General features: G+C 43.5%; 8 protein-coding genes and 1 non-coding gene across 9 annotated transcripts; 6 read left to right on the plus strand and 3 right to left on the minus strand.

The window, feature by feature from the left end:
* Window positions 1-404: 404 nt before the first annotated feature.
* VTP01DRAFT_9377 (uncharacterized protein) lies at window positions 405-1,799 on the plus strand (the record flags this gene model as incomplete). The annotated part of the gene is made up of 8 exons (XM_069388602.1): window positions 405-707; window positions 769-1,029; window positions 1,087-1,106; window positions 1,170-1,218; window positions 1,278-1,383; window positions 1,444-1,505; window positions 1,564-1,676; window positions 1,736-1,799. The coding sequence occupies 8 exons, from the start codon at window positions 405-407 to the stop codon at window positions 1,797-1,799; spliced, it is 978 nt and encodes a 325-aa protein (XP_069240883.1).
* A 102-nt stretch (window positions 1,800-1,901) lies between these two features.
* On the minus strand, window positions 1,902-2,865 carry VTP01DRAFT_9378 (uncharacterized protein; the record flags this gene model as incomplete). Its single annotated transcript, XM_069388603.1, has 7 exons — window positions 1,902-1,928; window positions 1,992-2,024; window positions 2,087-2,260; window positions 2,325-2,347; window positions 2,406-2,508; window positions 2,585-2,684; window positions 2,753-2,865. The coding sequence occupies 7 exons, from the start codon at window positions 2,863-2,865 to the stop codon at window positions 1,902-1,904; spliced, it is 573 nt and encodes a 190-aa protein (XP_069240884.1).
* Window positions 2,866-4,606: 1,741 nt separating this feature from the next.
* On the plus strand, window positions 4,607-5,992 carry VTP01DRAFT_9379 (uncharacterized protein; the record flags this gene model as incomplete). Its single annotated transcript, XM_069388604.1, has 5 exons — window positions 4,607-5,076; window positions 5,137-5,193; window positions 5,264-5,346; window positions 5,410-5,850; window positions 5,910-5,992. 5 exons carry the CDS (start codon window positions 4,607-4,609, stop codon window positions 5,990-5,992), a joined length of 1,134 nt encoding a protein of 377 aa, XP_069240885.1.
* A 375-nt stretch (window positions 5,993-6,367) lies between these two features.
* VTP01DRAFT_9380 (uncharacterized protein) lies at window positions 6,368-7,575 on the plus strand (the record flags this gene model as incomplete). The annotated part of the gene is made up of 3 exons (XM_069388606.1): window positions 6,368-6,517; window positions 6,583-6,916; window positions 7,004-7,575. The coding sequence occupies 3 exons, from the start codon at window positions 6,368-6,370 to the stop codon at window positions 7,573-7,575; spliced, it is 1,056 nt and encodes a 351-aa protein (XP_069240886.1).
* A 413-nt stretch (window positions 7,576-7,988) lies between these two features.
* Window positions 7,989-8,887, plus strand: VTP01DRAFT_9381 (uncharacterized protein; the record flags this gene model as incomplete). Its single annotated transcript, XM_069388607.1, has 6 exons — window positions 7,989-8,052; window positions 8,116-8,133; window positions 8,198-8,362; window positions 8,424-8,480; window positions 8,554-8,654; window positions 8,714-8,887. The coding sequence occupies 6 exons, from the start codon at window positions 7,989-7,991 to the stop codon at window positions 8,885-8,887; spliced, it is 579 nt and encodes a 192-aa protein (XP_069240887.1).
* Window positions 8,888-9,674: 787 nt separating this feature from the next.
* VTP01DRAFT_t44 lies at window positions 9,675-9,758 on the plus strand. Its single transcript has one exon. It is a non-coding gene; the product is annotated as a tRNA-Leu (tRNA).
* Window positions 9,759-10,016: 258 nt separating this feature from the next.
* Window positions 10,017-10,840, minus strand: VTP01DRAFT_9382 (uncharacterized protein; the record flags this gene model as incomplete). Its single annotated transcript, XM_069388608.1, has 4 exons — window positions 10,017-10,175; window positions 10,253-10,372; window positions 10,447-10,695; window positions 10,769-10,840. 4 exons carry the CDS (start codon window positions 10,838-10,840, stop codon window positions 10,017-10,019), a joined length of 600 nt encoding a protein of 199 aa, XP_069240888.1.
* Window positions 10,841-11,249: 409 nt separating this feature from the next.
* VTP01DRAFT_9383 (uncharacterized protein) lies at window positions 11,250-14,197 on the plus strand (the record flags this gene model as incomplete). Its single annotated transcript, XM_069388609.1, has 12 exons — window positions 11,250-11,283; window positions 11,344-11,429; window positions 11,495-11,540; window positions 11,608-11,658; window positions 12,231-12,511; window positions 12,577-12,674; window positions 12,732-12,789; window positions 12,852-13,261; window positions 13,327-13,586; window positions 13,667-13,733; window positions 13,797-14,100; window positions 14,153-14,197. The coding sequence occupies 12 exons, from the start codon at window positions 11,250-11,252 to the stop codon at window positions 14,195-14,197; spliced, it is 1,740 nt and encodes a 579-aa protein (XP_069240889.1).
* A 319-nt stretch (window positions 14,198-14,516) lies between these two features.
* On the minus strand, window positions 14,517-17,044 carry VTP01DRAFT_9384 (uncharacterized protein; the record flags this gene model as incomplete). The annotated part of the gene is made up of 6 exons (XM_069388610.1): window positions 14,517-14,560; window positions 14,643-15,179; window positions 15,238-15,586; window positions 15,649-15,791; window positions 15,852-15,894; window positions 15,968-17,044. 6 exons carry the CDS (start codon window positions 17,042-17,044, stop codon window positions 14,517-14,519), a joined length of 2,193 nt encoding a protein of 730 aa, XP_069240890.1.
* Between the last annotated feature and the right edge of the window lie 199 nt (window positions 17,045-17,243).

Genomic DNA, 17,243 nt, shown 5'->3' on the forward strand with positions numbered 1-17,243 from the left:
GCATATTCTCGCTTGATCAGACTTTATCACCTTGGTTCTAGTCCTTTTCTGTTGGCGGTAGATCTCCTTCTTTCCAAGGGCATTGTAGGAATTAAGAGTATCATATACAGAGATGGCTTTGCATACTTGCACCCTGGATAAGGAATTCATATAAACAAGGAGAAATTTGTCTGTACTCAATTGGACATAGTAGCTGATGTCAGTGGCATCCTGAATACCAATGTATTAGATACGCTTACGCTATACATGTTTGGGTAGCACGCAAATATGTCCTCATCAATAAACGATGACTTGCAGTCGTGGGATTCATGCGATCGTGATCAAGAGCCCGATCCGATCAAAAGCTGGGTTAACAACAGACAGGGCACCCATTTTTTTTCCTTACATTCTGTTCCAGTCTACAAATGAGCGACGCGACCGACCGAGAGTTACAACAAGCTGCAGCTGACGTTGTAAATGGTCCTACTGAAGTTCAAAACAAGGCAGTCGATGCCTCGTCGGGTGCAGAAACGCTTGAAAGCGTGCTTGAACGGCATCGTTCTGAAGAAAGGTCGCTGCAAACCAAAATTGCAAATATGAAAAAGACGATACAGAAAGCCGACAAGAAGAAAAAGAGAGAGATCCAGCAAAAGATCAATGACCTCGAGTATGAACTACGTACGAGACACGAGGAGGAGCTGCGTAAAGTCAAGGGCGAGCCCGACGAAGTGAGTTACCAAGCATTTGGATGCATATGGCAGTCCTCCAGGTTCTAAACCATGGGAATAGTTCGACGATGGAATCTCTCTAGATCGATTGAACGAATTGACCCTTGAAGAGACGCCGGTAGCACCCGTTCCAACTCCCTCTGGGGCTCCAAAGGCTAAAAAACCGAATAAGAACAAGTTACGACAAGAACGGCGTAAAGCTGAAATGGAACGGATGCGAGAAGAGGCTGAAAAGGAAGCTAGTCAGCAAGTGGATATGGCTGCATTGGAGAAAAAGGCTATCGAGGAATTACTTGTACCGATGCGGTTACAAGTTCGCGAGGTAATAAAGCAAAACATATGATATGGGACAAATGAAATACTAAATACTTGGTACCAGATCACGGCGGATGGGCATTGGTATACATTAACTTCCGATATAAAGTGCGGTTCAGGTGCAGGTTACTGAAAATTTGCTTTTAGCTTGTACAATGCAGTGGCAGATCAACTATCTCAACGGTATCATGAGACGGTACGTACTATATTGGGTGGCAACGAATAGATATCTCATTTGGTAGATATGTGTCTTAGGCAACTTACAAAGAACTTCGAGAGACGGCTGCAAATTACATGAAAGACCATCCAGATGACTTTATGCCATTCCTTTATAAGGATAACGGAGACATGTTCGGTCCAGGTAGACCCACACAATAGTTTTTGTTTCTCTATGGGGACTAAATATGGCATCCGAATGCAGACGATTTTGAAAAGTATTGCAAAGACATGGTGGAAACTCCTGTTTGGGGTGGACAATTAGAGGTAACATTTGTTTTCATTTGGAGATGAGCAATATATCTAACAAGATTGAAAATAATAGATCTTAGCATTGTCGAACGCAAAGCAAGTACCGATACATATCATCCAGATGGGAGCGCCGGTACTCAAGGTGAATGAGGAACAGTATCCAGGGAAAGAGCCGTTGAAACTTGCGTAAGTATAGAGTATATCGTGTTATTCGAGAGACTACATTGACTCCTTTACGTATTTAGATATCACAAGCATCTTTATTCATTAGGAGCGCATTACAACTCGCTCATAGATATCAATAAATAAATTCTCAATCAGATGTCGTTCGATTAACGGAATGCTCAATCCGCGTTCTGATGTTATTCATGCAGAGTATGTTACAGATGCATAAGCAATGATTTACAGTCTTTACCAGCGCAAGTAATGCGTGGGGCACTGGAAATAGTTTCGTTAGCATTTCACGTGAAATGGTGCTACTACACCCTCCACAGTTCTTACCGCATATCCAGTAGGATTCTTTTCCAGGTAAAGCTGTCAGATGGTAATTATCTTTTCAGTTTCTGCAAGCTAATTTCGAGTGAAGAATGCCTTACCTGGTGGTAGGTCTCTGCATCGAAAAACTTGCCGGCAGGGACAATTTCTGTCACAATCTGCTTGTCCTTGTAATGCTTTTCCTGGACTTCCTTTGTCACCTTCTCTGCAACCTCCTTTTGCTCAGGCGAATGGTAAAAGATGGCCGATCTGTATTGAGTACCGACATCAGGGCCCTAATATATGTATATTGTATGTTAATTGATGCATTGAACAATGATGAATATCTTTATTAATTACCTGTTTGTTTTCAGTAGTAGGGTCTAAGGTGCATATATTATGTAAGCAACAGATGCAAGAGCGCCAAAAAGCTTTGCTTACCGTGCATTTTGTAAAAGAATTCAACTAGTGTCTCATACGATACGCGCTTGGGGTCAAAAGTGATCTCCAAAGCCTCGGCGTGGTTTGTCGTGCCAGTGCACACCTGGATTTGTCATCGTCAGCTCACGATCTCGATTAACAGTTGGCAGGCTGAGGAGTTAGGAAGAGAAGCGACTTGCCTTGCGATAGTCAGGGTCTTCAGTGTTGCCACCGGTGTATCCAACCTTGGTGGTGACACCATCCTTGCCAAAGTGCTTTCTGTAGATATGCTCGACACCCCTGCAAGGTGAAAAGTTGTCGTCGATCACGATTTGAGATTTAGCAAACAATGGCAAGTTGGAAATTACCAGAAGCAGCCCGCAGCAAAGGTAGCTTTCTCTGTCATTATCGTAGCAGCAGTAGAGTAAGAAGAACGAACAAGGTGAGAAGCGACTTGAGTGGTGCGAGCGAGAAAAGTCATCGCGCAATTTGCTGTTCACGCACCGCCATTGGGGAAAACTGCAAAATTCAGCGAATTTAAGAGTATGAGATAGTCCGACAGAACGATGAACCGGAACATGGTTTTGGTCACATAGGCTATGGTATCGAGCATATTCGGAGTCCATGCTCGCCTGGATGCCATCGTTTGGGCACGCACAAAGAGTGTGTGGTGAAAGTCGACGAAGGTCTTGAGATAATCCAACATAGCACGCGAGACGCTTAAATACATTCCCAGAAATTGCCGTCGAAGACCCAGTACACCGTCTTTGGCTTGTCACCGAACATTTTTTGATTTAAAAGTCATAGAATAAACTGAAAGCAATGATCTGAAATCTTCATTTCTGTGCAAGAGAATCAGCAGCTGCAAAACACTTAATGTTTGAAGAGCGAAGACAATGGTACCTGGTTGAAAACTAGACAATACTGCCAGTCCATAAACGGAGTTTATCAGCTTGCTTATAACAAGTCATTTCATTTGCCTCGGATATCCTGTGTACAAATATCAAATGTCCATGAGCTTTGCTATGTCTTCACAATGCATATGGAGGCTTTTTCTTGCTGATGCTGTTGATACGCTTGCAACAATAATTAGTCGAGTGACTCCCTCGAGTCCCCCGAAGATCCATCGAGAATAGAGCGATTGTCTCTTTAACGCTTAACACTCACTCATTAAGGCTATAGCTTTGAAGGAAACTGTGAATATGTTAATGTAGGTTAACAAATGGATGTCCGGAAGCGCGACAAACAGGTAAAATTTTCTCCGTTCTTGGTTTATACCATCCATTTTCTCATATTCTCTCGTTCAGGAAACGACGTATATGCATAAAGCAATGTGTTGATAATAATGGAGGAAATGTGATAGGTGATATGCTTACTTGAGAGTCTTAATATTCTGTATCAACAGACTCCATTGAACTAGATATTCGGACGTGATATCGTTGGCTTACAAGTATATGAAGAATATTATGACTGTATATGGATACCGGCAATATTAACTCGAGTCCGACCTCAATGACTAGAGGACATCGTCGATAAGTCCAGAACTATTGCTTTGGGCTGTAAGTAATCCTTTCTGAGCTTCCCCAGGTTGGTAATTATTTCTTTTTTCTGGCCCCCTAGATACACTTATCCGCCGCACTGTATCGTTATGCCTCGCATTAAAGCACTTGATCACAAAGTTTCTGATATTCATTGAGTATGCATACAAAGATATGCATCACCGATACACATGTAAAGGGTGTGTTTGCCAAGAACTCGTTCAGAAAATCTTTTCTGGAGGTATCTGATTAATATCTTAGTCTAACCGTTATGCCTAGCGATAAAAATCACTGATCTCTATGCAAGCTTTTGCAACCCAAGCTCTGCAAGAAAAGAATGCGAGTATGCCCATTGCGGTGCGAGATGATGCTATTTTGGGACAGATAGCATATTTAAATAGGACATTCCTCGAAATCGGGCGCTTTCTTCTAACAAAAGATTATTGTAATCTCGCTGCGAAGAAAATGATATAACCAATGTGGAAAGTTTGGAAAGGGATAATTATCAGCAAGCTTGGCAACCTACTTTACAATGGCCTTGAATGGACATTTGCCGACCCGTTGGTGACACAGCGATGTTTTGAGGAACCCTGATTTTTCATTTTCTGCGTGCGAGCGCAGAAATGCACCCAAACAAGGCAAAGTGCCAAGGCCGGTCTTCTTACCCTCCATCTCTGTCCAGCAATGATCACTGCCAGGATAGGCCGCACATTCCTGCTTACCCTGCTGCCCATTTCTTTGCTATGCACTCTCATACTCGTCGGTCACCAGAACGGAGCGTTCCGTTCTCGCCAGGTCGTACACACAGCTCACAAGCCCTCCCTTAACGTCACACGCGAGAACGCTGCCTTTGTCGTTTTGGTTCGCAACAGCGACCTCAATGAAATGAGAGAGACTATGCGACAGCTGGAAGATCGTTTCAACCACAGACATGGATACCCGTGGATTTTCATGAACGACGAGCCTTTTGACGAGAAATTCAAGCGCTATACTTCCGGCATCGCTTCCGGTGAGACTTTCTATGAGACTTTGAATAGTACCATGTGGGGCTATCCAGCATGGATCGATCAGGACAAAGCCCGAGCTGCCAGAGAAGACATGGAACAAAGACAGATCATTTATGGTGGAAGCGAGTCTTACAGACACATGTGCCGGTACGCTCAACACTCCCCCTGCCACTATGCTCCTCGCCATTTAATGCTTTGATGTACCAGATTCCAGAGCGGTTTCTTCTTTCAGCACCCTCGACTAGATGGCTACGATTACTACTGGTAAGCATCAGAAAGAGAAAGAGAAGGACATCTACCGTGTACCTATCTGGTCTAAATTTCAACCATTCAGGCGCGTCGAACCATCAGTCAAGTTTTCCTGCGATATTGATTACGATCCATTCAAAGTAATGCGTGAAAGAGATCTCAAATATGGTATTGATCTATCAAGAAAGTTTTGGGTATTACTCATTTGACTGACCGACTTGACTGCGAAAGGCTGGACCATATCTATCAAAGAATACGTGGAAACCATTCCGACATTGTGGGATACTGTGAAAGAGTTTATCCGCAAGCATCCAGAACACATTCTGCCCAAAGACCACCCGGAAAGTTTGCTAGAATGGATTAGCAACGATGGTGGTGAATCGTACAACCTGTGCCATTTTTGGAGCAATTTCGAAATTGGCTCCATTGCATGGTTACGATCGCAAGCATATATGGATTATTTTAATTACTTGGACAAGGCTGGAGGTTTCTTTTACGAACGATGGGGCGATGCACCGGTGCACAGCATTGCCGCAGCACTTATGTTGAAAAGATCCGAAGTACATTGGTTCTATGACATCGGCTATTTCCACAACCCATGGAGCCAATGTCCCCGAGAACCCGAGTGGATTGCTGTGGAAAAATGCTCGTGCGACCCTGATCAAAGCTTTGGTATGATCAGATAACTCGCCGATGAGATAATCACGCTCTCCTAACGAACACTTCTTTAGACGAGCATTGGTATAGCTGTACACCAGAATTCCTCAAAGTAACCGGCAAGAAGCGAACCGATTTTCTTATTACTGAAGCATAAACGACCTATATCTTGATTCTCATGCGTTTGCAAATAAATAGACACCTTTTTGTATACCATCTTCTATTTCAACCAGCTGCGCCGGTGACTGTGGCCTGCGTCATATCTGACTAAACGAACTCCTGCAGCAACATTCAAAACAGTACGGTGTAAGCTCTGAGTAAGCAGGCGCGGGGGCCATTCCGAGGGAAACGTCGGGCTACGATGGAGTAGACTTCATTGGCTAAACGCGTGTCGCGTCGATACGTCGCGAAAAAAAAGAATGCATGCCAGACCCAGACGGTCACACTGCGAAAGATATAAAAAGACCCCTCTAAACCTGCCCAATCTTCTTTCTTTACCTCGTTTCTTTCCACTGCTTGCACAAGGAAAATAATGATTGCTTCTGACTTGGCCAACGACTTGAACACCATGTCGCTCAAGGACAACAACTACAAGATCACCAAGAACCCTGTCGATCAGGAAGAGGAGATTCTCAAGGAGAACCCTAGACGCTTCTGCTTGTTCCCGATCAAGTACCATGAGGTTCGTTGTCTCTTCTACAGACTAGCACTTACACCACTGCGTTGCTCATACGTCTGTTTCTATAGATCTGGCAATTCTACAAGAAGGCTGAGGCTTCCTTCTGGACTGCGGAAGAGATTGATCTCTCCAAGGACCAGAACGATTGGGAGAACAAGATGACCAAGGACGAGCGCTTCTTTATTTCACGTGTCCTCGCTTTCTTTGCAAGCTCTGACGGTATCGTCAACGAGAACTTGGTCGAGCGTTTCTGCAATGAAGTCCAAATCGCTGAAGCCAAATGTTTCTATGGTTTCCAAATCATGATTGAAAATATTCACTCCGAGACCTACAGTCTCCTCATTGACACCTATATTAAGGACCCTAATGAAAAAGAGTTGCTTTTCGATGCCATCGAAACCAGTAAGTATCAGCTAAAAAAAAATTCGCGAGAAGCGCGCGCGCGTGTTGTCGTGTAACATCGATTGTCTAAATGCGGCGTTTTATTAGTTCCATGCATCAAGAAGAAGGCCGATTGGGCATTCAAGTGGATCACTTCCAACGGTGCTTTTGCTGAACGTCTTGTAGCGTTTGCTGCCGTCGAAGGCATTTTCTTCTCTGGATCTTTTGCTTCCATTTTCTGGCTCAAGAAACGCGGTCTCATGCCTGGCTTGACCTTTAGCAATGAACTTATCTGCCGCGATGAAGGCTTACACACCGACTTTGCTTGCTTGCTCTTCTCCCATCTTCGTCATCAACCTTCTGCCGAACGTATTACTGAAATCATCACTGAAGCTGTCACCATTGAGCAAGAATTCTTGACTGACGCCCTTCCTGTTTCTTTGATCGGTATGAACGCCAAGCTCATGTGCCAATACATTGAATTTGTCGCCGATCGTCTTCTTGTCGCTCTTGGTTGCGACAAGTACTACAAGTCTACCAACCCCTTCGACTTTATGGACATGATTTCTCTCCAGGGCAAGACCAACTTCTTCGAAAAGCGTGTCTCTGATTACCAGCGTGCTGGTGTCATGAACAAGTCTCCTGCCGAGAAAGAGTTCACTCTTGATGCCGACTTTTAATCACATTTCCCCCGACCTTTAACCTTTTTTTATCTTTCTTTTGCATGATTCCATTGAGTTCCCGTAAGGATTTCCCCGGTCCCTGTTCCTTTACCCCATTTTACATCCTGTATATATTACTCATAAAACTCATTAAAAAAAGACCCTACAGTTTGATAACAAAAAGCATGGACAGGCGAGCCAGGTATCAATATAGCTAAAGCATCGTTTAATATCTTCCCGGTTCGATTGAGTAAAGATTCTCCTTGGTTATAGCTGTTACGGCTATTATCTTCTGCGTTAGGATAGTTCGATTCGACCTGAGAATTGCTGATCTGAATCAAGCTGGTAAATCCGTATTGCCACGGAACTCCTCTTCCGACCTCTATATATACCGGTCTGTCTCTGTTGCTCTCTCGAAAAAGAATAATAGCATGTGGGGAGCTTATCAACGCGTGCTAGCAAGACGGCCGATTCTCGTGCAAAGTTTGACAACAGGTAACAACGTCATTTCGGATCAAGTCCAGTCCTGCAAACTGATCCTCAGCGATTGTCTCTTAGTCTTCTTATTCGGTGCAGGTACGCTCGGTTATTGTGTTATTTTTCGAATGAGCAGTCTCCTTAGTACTAAAATTTCGTAAAGGTGATGTCCTTGCTCAACAAGGTGTCGAGAGACGAGGACTTGAGCAACATGAGATCTCTCGAACTTTTCGAATGGCTGCCTTTGGAGGAACCTTCGCCGGACCTGCGCTGAGTATCTGGTATCGCTTCCTGGAAAAAAATATCAAGGCAACAACGCCACTTGCAGGTATTATTCAAGATTTCTACCGGGGAGAAGACAGCTTGAGCTTACTTGCACCTTGATTTAGGCCTCGTGAAAAAGGTAGCAGCAGATCAATTGCTTTCTGCACCTATCTTTATAGGAGGTTTGAAAAAAATTTGGCAATCTCGCTTGCAGCATCCATAGAATCTCCTCACAAAAGTCTTGCTTTATTCTAGTCTTCTTTACGGTCCAAGGCCTCTTTGAAGGAAAACCGGTCAATGAGATCAAAGAAAAGCTACAGAACGGCTATACTTCCGCTCTTTTTGCAAACTACAAGGTAAGATATATACACATCTTTTGCGGACTAAGATACGGATACTGATCCCGTTGCTGCAGCTATGGCCAGCAGTGCAATTCATAAACTTTTACTACACACCTCTTAACTATCGATTGATGGTAACCAATCTCGTAGCATTGGGATGGAATGCATACCTATCAACCGTGAACCAGCAAGCTTCTTCCGCAAGCGAGGTTGTACTAAAGGAGGAGCCAGTAGCTGTACCAGCATAGCTCTAGAAACCACTCGACATCATTGTACTATATTCATCAACTCACTGTTAATTTGACAAGAAGGCAATGGCTTTATCCAGTACATGAGAAAACCGTGTGGATGAGTAATATGCTTCTCACGCTGTGAGCCATTGTGGACCATCGTATCCACAGCAACTTCTGACCGCCATATCTGTATGTTGCGACACTTTTCTCTCTGACGTAAGAACGTAAGACTGTAATATCAAGAAGGGGAAAATAATTCAAGAAACCATGGTAAACAGTCTTCATTCACTTTTCACCCTAAATTTAAAGAGAGTCTTTATCTCTAACTTTACCTCCCTCTATCAACATATCAGACAGCCAAATCCGTAGTTTCCTCATCATCAGTGTGGGAACCATTGTGTCATGCGTAAATGGACCTGTCAAGATCATAATATCAGTAAGCAAGCTACATTATCTATATTATCCACCCTTGAAAAAAAAAAAAAAGGAAGAGAGATCTGTCATTCTGCTTTGAAATGAAAGTGTTGAATACAGCAGACACACTTGCGAGAAACCACTCTGCTGCTGAGTACTAAATTCTTATCATGCAGAATACAGAAAAACTGATCGTAAACGTCAAACAACGGACATTTTATTACCATAGAAGTGTCGTTTTTGCATTGGAAGATGCATTAGAGGGATTTATTTTATGTAACAACGTTATACATATATAAACATAGTAAAAAAGCGAGAAAATTGGGAACGAAAAAAAATTTGGAGTTTACTTTATATAGTAAGTTGACTTCCCAAATTTTGGGATAAATCCAAGTTGTCCGAGTGGTCTAAGGAGTCAGACTTAAGATCTGATCCTCGAAAGAGGGCGAGGGTTCAAACCCCTCACTTGGAACTATAACTTTTTACATACCGCAATTTTCGGAAGACGTGACCTCCCCACCCTCCCATGCTTCCAATGCATCGTTACGACATTTTTGGATATGGCTGACGATGTCATTCTTGCGATTCATGCGTTTAAATCATTTTTGTATTTTTACAGTGGCTTTAAGTAGCCACCAAATGTCAAAAACTATTTAATAACTTGCAAACAATGGGAACAATGCAGCGGAGGAAGTTCATTTTGGTGTAAAAAGAAGGCTCTTTTATCGTTTCACTGCCATTCGTATGGTACATTCTTTTCATCGATACGACGTAGTAGATGCGCATTCTCAGGTTGTTGTAGCACGTCAGGGCATGGAACTTGAATGACTGTATCGTCTTGAGACCTCATGAGAGCACGGTAACGGTCGTCGAATTCAAGTATAAGTGCCTGTGTTGAATTTGTCGGTTTAACAGACAAGAAGGATGATCATTCGCCAAACAAAGAGGCACCCTTTGTAAACTTACATATCGGCTTTCTCGTCGGCTTCCTGCCGAACGACGTTCGTCCTGAAATCTGTAATTGATACCTCGAATGTTCTCTGTAGCATTGATACGACTGCAGAGTTCCACGAGAAAATGTTGGAACTAAGAGGAGAGAACAATGATGGTCAGTCAAGAAAAATTCGTGACATTTCTCGGCATGCATAGAAAATACTTGCGATTCGTCTCTTGCGCCTGTACTGCCAAACCCAGAGACCAGTAGTCAAGAATAGGATGACGGGTAAAATGATCCACGATATCATGCTGTATTCACTCGAGTAGAACCACGTAGCATACGCCACTGCTCCTGCTAATATCCAGGTTGCTGCAAGAGTTGATACCCATATCGCCTTGTGGCCAGGTGGAGGGTGTTGTCGAACAGCTTCGTTGAAGAGATGGACTGTAGAGCAAAAATCGTGTACTGACAGCTGTTGAGAATTCCTCTCCAAGTTAGCTTGTTGGACTTTATATGTCTAAACTTGTAGCTATTATTTCACATACATAGCCTTGTAAATCAAAAGTATATTGATCATCGAAGCGGCCAGCTGTGAGTGCCAATCTTATTGTCTTCATATTTTTGGTTATGTGATTTGATGCAAGGGGAGGAAGGGGAAGAAAGAAAGAAGATCGGTAAAGAATGAAGCAAGATTTTACTGAAGGGCAGACCAGTTACAAATTGTATTCCAAAATTATTATATTAATTTATGAAGGTCCTGATGAGAATGATTTTGGTCCGCTGAACTATGTTGCTCCTATCTTATTTCTTTGCGTGAACATCAGCATAATATAATGGGTTTGCATTCATATGGTCACCATATATTCGTAGGACAGTAGGACAATTATGCCTCTATAATTCTCCATGAGTTGATTACGTTTGGAGGGCTACGTAACGAATAATTTCGGAGGAGATAAAAAGGCGGGCATGTTAAGATGCCACGCCATCCTCTCTTTCACTCCTGTTTCATTCGTATGGAAAAATAAAATGGGCTGTAACAAGGGCAAAAAGAAAGTCACGGGTAAGTTCATGTCGCCTTGCGTTGTGTTTACCTCTCTGGCTGATGGCATGCTATATACAGAACAACTTTCGGATGCGGACAGCGACGACGATTTCCAGAAACCAATTATCATACGAAAAAGAAAAGCGAAGGATAAAGATGGTGAAGTGAGAATAGTTACTTTAAGTCAGGTTATATACTTATAGACAATACCTACTATAACATCCTCAAGTTACAGCCTAGCACGAGGAAAAGGATGATGACAGCCAAAGATACAGGTAGTACTACGGGAGGTCCTAAGGTTCTTTTCCGAAATCACTCATTTGAATGTACGTCGACCCATAGCTGACGCAGACAATGACGACGATTTTCAGGCTGCGCCATCCTCCTCCAAAAGTAACATATTCAACATATAGCAAATACCAACCCACAGGAGCTCACGTTTCAATCTATTCTTTAGCAACCACTCCAAAGAAATAGACCGTCCAAAGTAAAGGCAAGTCTATTCGCACGAAGCTTCCAAATACTGGTATTAACCAAAGCGTAGACGAGAGAAAAGAAAAAATAAGAATGAAATCGAGTTCGAAAAGGCTGACAAGCGCCGGAAAGAAAAATACGAAGCCAAAGAAGAGAATCGAAAAGCCAATTACAATTCGGACAACGATCTATCGATTTGTTCAAGTTGCAAGCAACCCGGCCATTCCCGCAGCAGTAACAAGGCATGCACAAATTACAAGCCTAAGAGGAAATATACAGCCGAATTCAAGCGTACCAGCGTTATCAAGACATCATTGCAAATGCATGCAAGTATCCAGACTTCGTGCGCGTGCTCCAGAAGGCCGTTTTACATTCTACAGATGTTACTATGCCGGCGCTTTATTTGCAAATTACTATTTCCTGTCTCTCTTAAATGAACAAAAGCCGCTCCCATTTATCGACCACGAACTGGTTTACAACCATTTTTTCAGTCGTCACTGGTCAGGGAACTAAAGTGCCCGATGATGTCAAGAAGGATTTCGAGAAATTCCAGGATCAAATCCCATCCTTCGATAAGGAATACTTCAGATCGCAAGGATTCATGACTTTGATATCGCAGGCGGCAAAACAGTATGAAGAGAATACAAGGAATCACGTCCCAGCGAACTTCCAGAAAAAGACTGTACAGTATCTCCTTATAAGACTATCCGATGAGAAGGGCCAATATTACATCAGCGGGTTGAGTACAGCACAGCGACGCAAATCGCGGAGCGTGTCTATGAAGGGTATACATCAGCCAATACTACGCCGACTTCTGACTCAATTGAATTAACCAAGGTCCAACTGAACAAGGTTGAAGCAGTGGCGAAAGACTTCCAAAAGGAGATCGGTGTCGAGGATTTATCGGAGAGCGCACTTTCCGCAAGACCACATTTGTACTTACCTTGGCTACATTAAGTGCTGCAGCGCATGGAACAGAAGGTTTTCACCAGGGATGATCAGCCTGAAAATAAAGCAAGCAAGGCTTTCATACACAGAAACCTTCAGGAGGTTCGTAAGACGCCTATCTGGAGGTTTACGAGATGTTTATTAACCATCTCTATTTCCTACAGATTCTAAGCAATCGTACAAACTTATCAAAGTCGCTGTTCTCGTCCCTGAAAGTACACATTCATAACGCAATTAACCTGCACAAATCGTTGGTTCTGCCAAAATCATTCACTGCACCGTTGCCGGAACCGGTCATGAAAGATATCAAGACATTCATTGAAGAAACTTCTACCGAACTCAAGAATGGGACGTTTCGTCCACTGAAATATACAAATCCAAGAGGAGCAAGACGTTTCACTTTACTCCCGCTGTACAACTTTCAAGCTCGGCATGTGTCTATGGACTTGCAGGCGTTTTCAAAGCTGCTTTTGGACAGTGGTTTGAGAATCAAGAAGGATGGTCAAGTGACTCAAGAAACTGCTAAGCAAGGGTACTTTCGTATATTCGACATGGCAAAGATTGGCTGCAAAACGTTGGTAAGTTTAATATGTGAGTTACAAACAATATTTTCGGGGATTCTTATTCCTTCAAATGCAGGAATCAAATCATCACGGATGGTTATGACTTGATCTTTGTTTTCAAGAAGCCTAAGAAGGAATATCAACCGCAAGTTCCTGACAGCATCGGAAAAAGCATCGACAATCCAGACACCATCGTATGGTCGGTCGATCCAGGCGTCACAGATATTATTACCTCTGTTGATGGTGTTGTGGATGAACCGCACAGGATTCGACAGACCTCGGCGAACGAGCGTTACCATCTTTGCGGATATAATCGTACCAGGATAAGAGAAACAAGTACATGCAGCAATCTCCTGATACGAAGAAACTGTTGGATACCATTCCTTCCGCGAAAACAGCCTCTTTACAAAATTTAGTCGAAAGCATCGAGTATCGAATGAAGCACCATTACAACATATGTGAATTTTATCATCGCGAATTCAGGTTAATGACTTGAATCCATTCATTTCGTCCATTGGGCTAGATTTTAATCATCTTGCATGACAGATACAATAAACTCAAATTCAAGTCATATGTAAATAAGCAGAAAGGTCTTGCGGAGATCGCTAAGCGGTTACTAGGTGGAAGCGACAAATATCGTCCAGACCGTAAAGTAACTTCAAATTCTCTCGATATCACACGCCAAAACCAAGGATGGCACGCGGAGAATCCATGTGACACTGTAACTGAAAAGGAGAAACCTGTTGTCGTTGTCGGTGACGGATCCTTCAGCGGATCAATGAAAGGCAAGATCACCGCACCAACCAAATCTGTGTTTCATGCTTTGAAACAATATGCACGGCAACGAAAGGTAACGGTGGATCAAGCCAATTATAAGTGATGGAGCTAAAAGATAATCACAGGCACCGACGTTTATACTTAAAACCGATGAATATCTGTCGTCATAAATCTGTCTCAAGTGCCATACTAGAAGTCTTCAAAACCTGCAGGACAAGACAAATTCGAAGATCCACGCTTGTACTAAAGTGCAAAACTTGCAGTACGGTTTGGAATCGTGATGTTATGGCTGCTCTCAATATCCGTCGTATTCTTATACACATGGCAAAAAGCAAGAATGAGAAGCCGCCGGAGTTCAAACGAATACATATACACCTTTTCCAAAAATTAATGTCGCTGCGATTTGTCATTTTGGTGTATAAATGTATTATAAAATTTCACAAAATGCGACATTACTTTTGGGAAAAGTGTATATTAATTTTTCCCCCTCTATGCTCCCTTCGAGCCCAACACTCGGTCAAGGTTGAAAGCAGCTAGAGAAACACGACATTAAGTATTTTTCTTCATCGTTTCCTTTCTCACAACGATTTCCTCTGTGTATCCCTTTCCACTTACCACTGATGAACGCCAGGTGACTAAAGGCTTGAGGCACGTTGCCCAACAACTCTCCAGAACGTGCAATTTCTTCCGAAAACAAGCCGAGATGGTTGGCATACGATAGCATTTCTTCAAACATGACAACTGCCTTGTTCAAGTATTTGCGGTCATACTTTCCAGCTCTTGTCATAGCTTCAACCAGCCAGAAAGTGCACATCGTAAATGCTCCTTCCAAGCCGCCCACGCCGTCATCCGTTGTCAGAAAGTTGTAACGGAAGACTAAATTGTTCGCCAATAGGCCGCCCTTCTCTGGTGGGAGTAAAATACGTTCTATCGTGGACAAAAGTCGATCGTCGACAGGCGAGCTGAAAAATACAAGCGGCATAATCAAGCACGATGCATCAACCGCTTCAGAGGATTCTATGCTTTGAGTGTACATACTAAGCTTTGGATTCCAGCATTTCTCTTGGATTTCCTCGTAAATATCGTCTCGCACTTGCAACCAGCGAGACCGTTCACGGAGCGGGAATTGCCTTTTATCTGCTAAGCGAAGTCCTAAAATACAAGAGTGAGTGTCATCTTTTTATCTGAAGCAAGCATTCGAGCAACTTGCCTCGATCAATCGCTACCCAGCACATTATACGCGAGTATGTAAAGTTTTGTTTCTTTCCGCGTACTTCCCAGATGGACATGTCAGGCTGTTTGTAGTTGTCGCAGACATAATTGACAAGTTTTCGAACAGAGCACCACATTCTGTAAGAGACAGGCGCGCCATACTTGTTGTATAGATAGATACCATCCAGAAGTTCACCATATATATCCAGTTGCAAATGATCATATGCACCGTTGCCAATGCGCACAGGCCGTGAAGATCGGTATCCATCCAAATGATTCAACTCATATTCTTCAAGTCGCTTCTCACCATGGATACTGTACATGATATTCAGTGAACCATCCGGATTCTTTTAGAGATGATGTGAGAAACAAAGAAGAAGACTGCGTGATATCCATAATAATCGATTACCAAATCATTGCAGCGTTCTTCGATGAACTTCATGTAGTTGGCCGCCTCGTGAGTGAGTCCCAAGCGCAGGAACGCGTAGATGGTAAAGGCCGAGTCGCGTATCCAGATGAATCGGTAGTCCCAGTTTCGAGAACCACCGATCGCTGAGAAATTCGAGCATTTAGTCAGACGTTTGCAATCGATATTCGGGCGGATGAACTTACTTTCAGGGACTCCAAATGTCGGAGCGGCAACTACGGCGCCAGTCTAAACATTCCGCATTGAGATGTTTTCCATTCTATGACATAAACTGCTTCGTAAAAGGTAACTCGTTATTTACCGGTTCATACGTAAGCAGCTTCAATGTCAGCGCACTTCGCTGCACGTTCTCTCGCCAGCGTCCACGATAACAGCTTTGAGCAAGCCATTCTTGCCAGTACTTTACAGTTTGACGGAACAGCGCATCCATCAGGCTGATGCTGAGGGGTGGATCAAGTACAAAGGGTTTTCCAGCCGGTGGTGGCTCTGGAACCTCGCGGAGGATAAATGTAGCTTCCTGGCTCTCCTTCATTGTGAATTCAGAGTACGCGCCTGGACCTTTGAGTCCTTTTTCAGCATATTTATGATCAATGTGAACATCAATCTTTGGACATTCGAAGTCCCCGCATTTCACAATGTGTCTCAAGTCCATTGTTAGGTCTTTAGATTTGAAAACAATACTTTCCTGCGCTGCGTAATGCGATATGTCATCTTCGGGGTAGAAGTCGGACCTGCCTTTGTTGGTATAGGGTACCGATGCCGTTGTATGTTCGTCAAGCGCATAGTTGAAGGCTGGATAACATTCCATACGGAAGTTCACTTGACCGCGAATGACCTTGACTATACGGATGACCCATGGGAGGAGCGGCTTGGTAGACAGTCGTTGATTCTGTGCGGGCACGTGCATATAATCAACAACCTCAGCAACACCATCCTCTGATAGGAATCTCGTGACCAGGATATTGCTACTGGGCATATATTGCTGCTTGTTACTTGCATGTGCGTCTGGTGTGATGGAAAAGTGACCTCCTTTGTCTTTATCCAAAAGACGGCAGAAGATGCTTGGACTGTCGAAGCGTGGGTAGCAGAGAAAGTCGATGGATCCATCCGTACCACAGAGAGCTACAGTGCGCATATTTCCAATGATACCATAGTTTTCGATTGGCAAGTATCCGCGTGTTCTGTGGGTGCAGCCGCACTCAATGGCAGCTTCGGCCGAAGTCGCAAAGGCATCACCGTTACTTGACGAGACGGGCTGTTGCCGAGTATCCGCAGCGTAACGCATGCCTTCAGGTGCTTCATCGCCAGATTGATGAAAAGGGGAGGAGGAGGAGTCGTTGTTGTTCTCATCCTCTACGTAGGGATCCCTGCTTGACATTGCTTTTGAAGCTTCGTGTGGTAAGATTAGAAAAAGCTAAAGAAAATGGAAAAAAATAATAACAACGACACGTTCGACGTTGCATTTTATCCGACTGGCTCGGTGTTTCTTGAGCCGCATGATTCCATTGTCTGTGTACAGCCGCTTGTCTCGTACGCGCTTTGGGCGTACCATAACCCATATCAGAAGCGTCATGTGA

The sequence above is a fragment of the Rhizomucor pusillus genome (genome assembly GCF_041956525.1).
Source record: "Rhizomucor pusillus strain CBS 183.67 unplaced genomic scaffold VTP01scaffold_6, whole genome shotgun sequence".
Classification (NCBI taxonomy): Eukaryota; Fungi; Mucoromycota; class Mucoromycetes; order Mucorales; family Lichtheimiaceae; genus Rhizomucor; species Rhizomucor pusillus.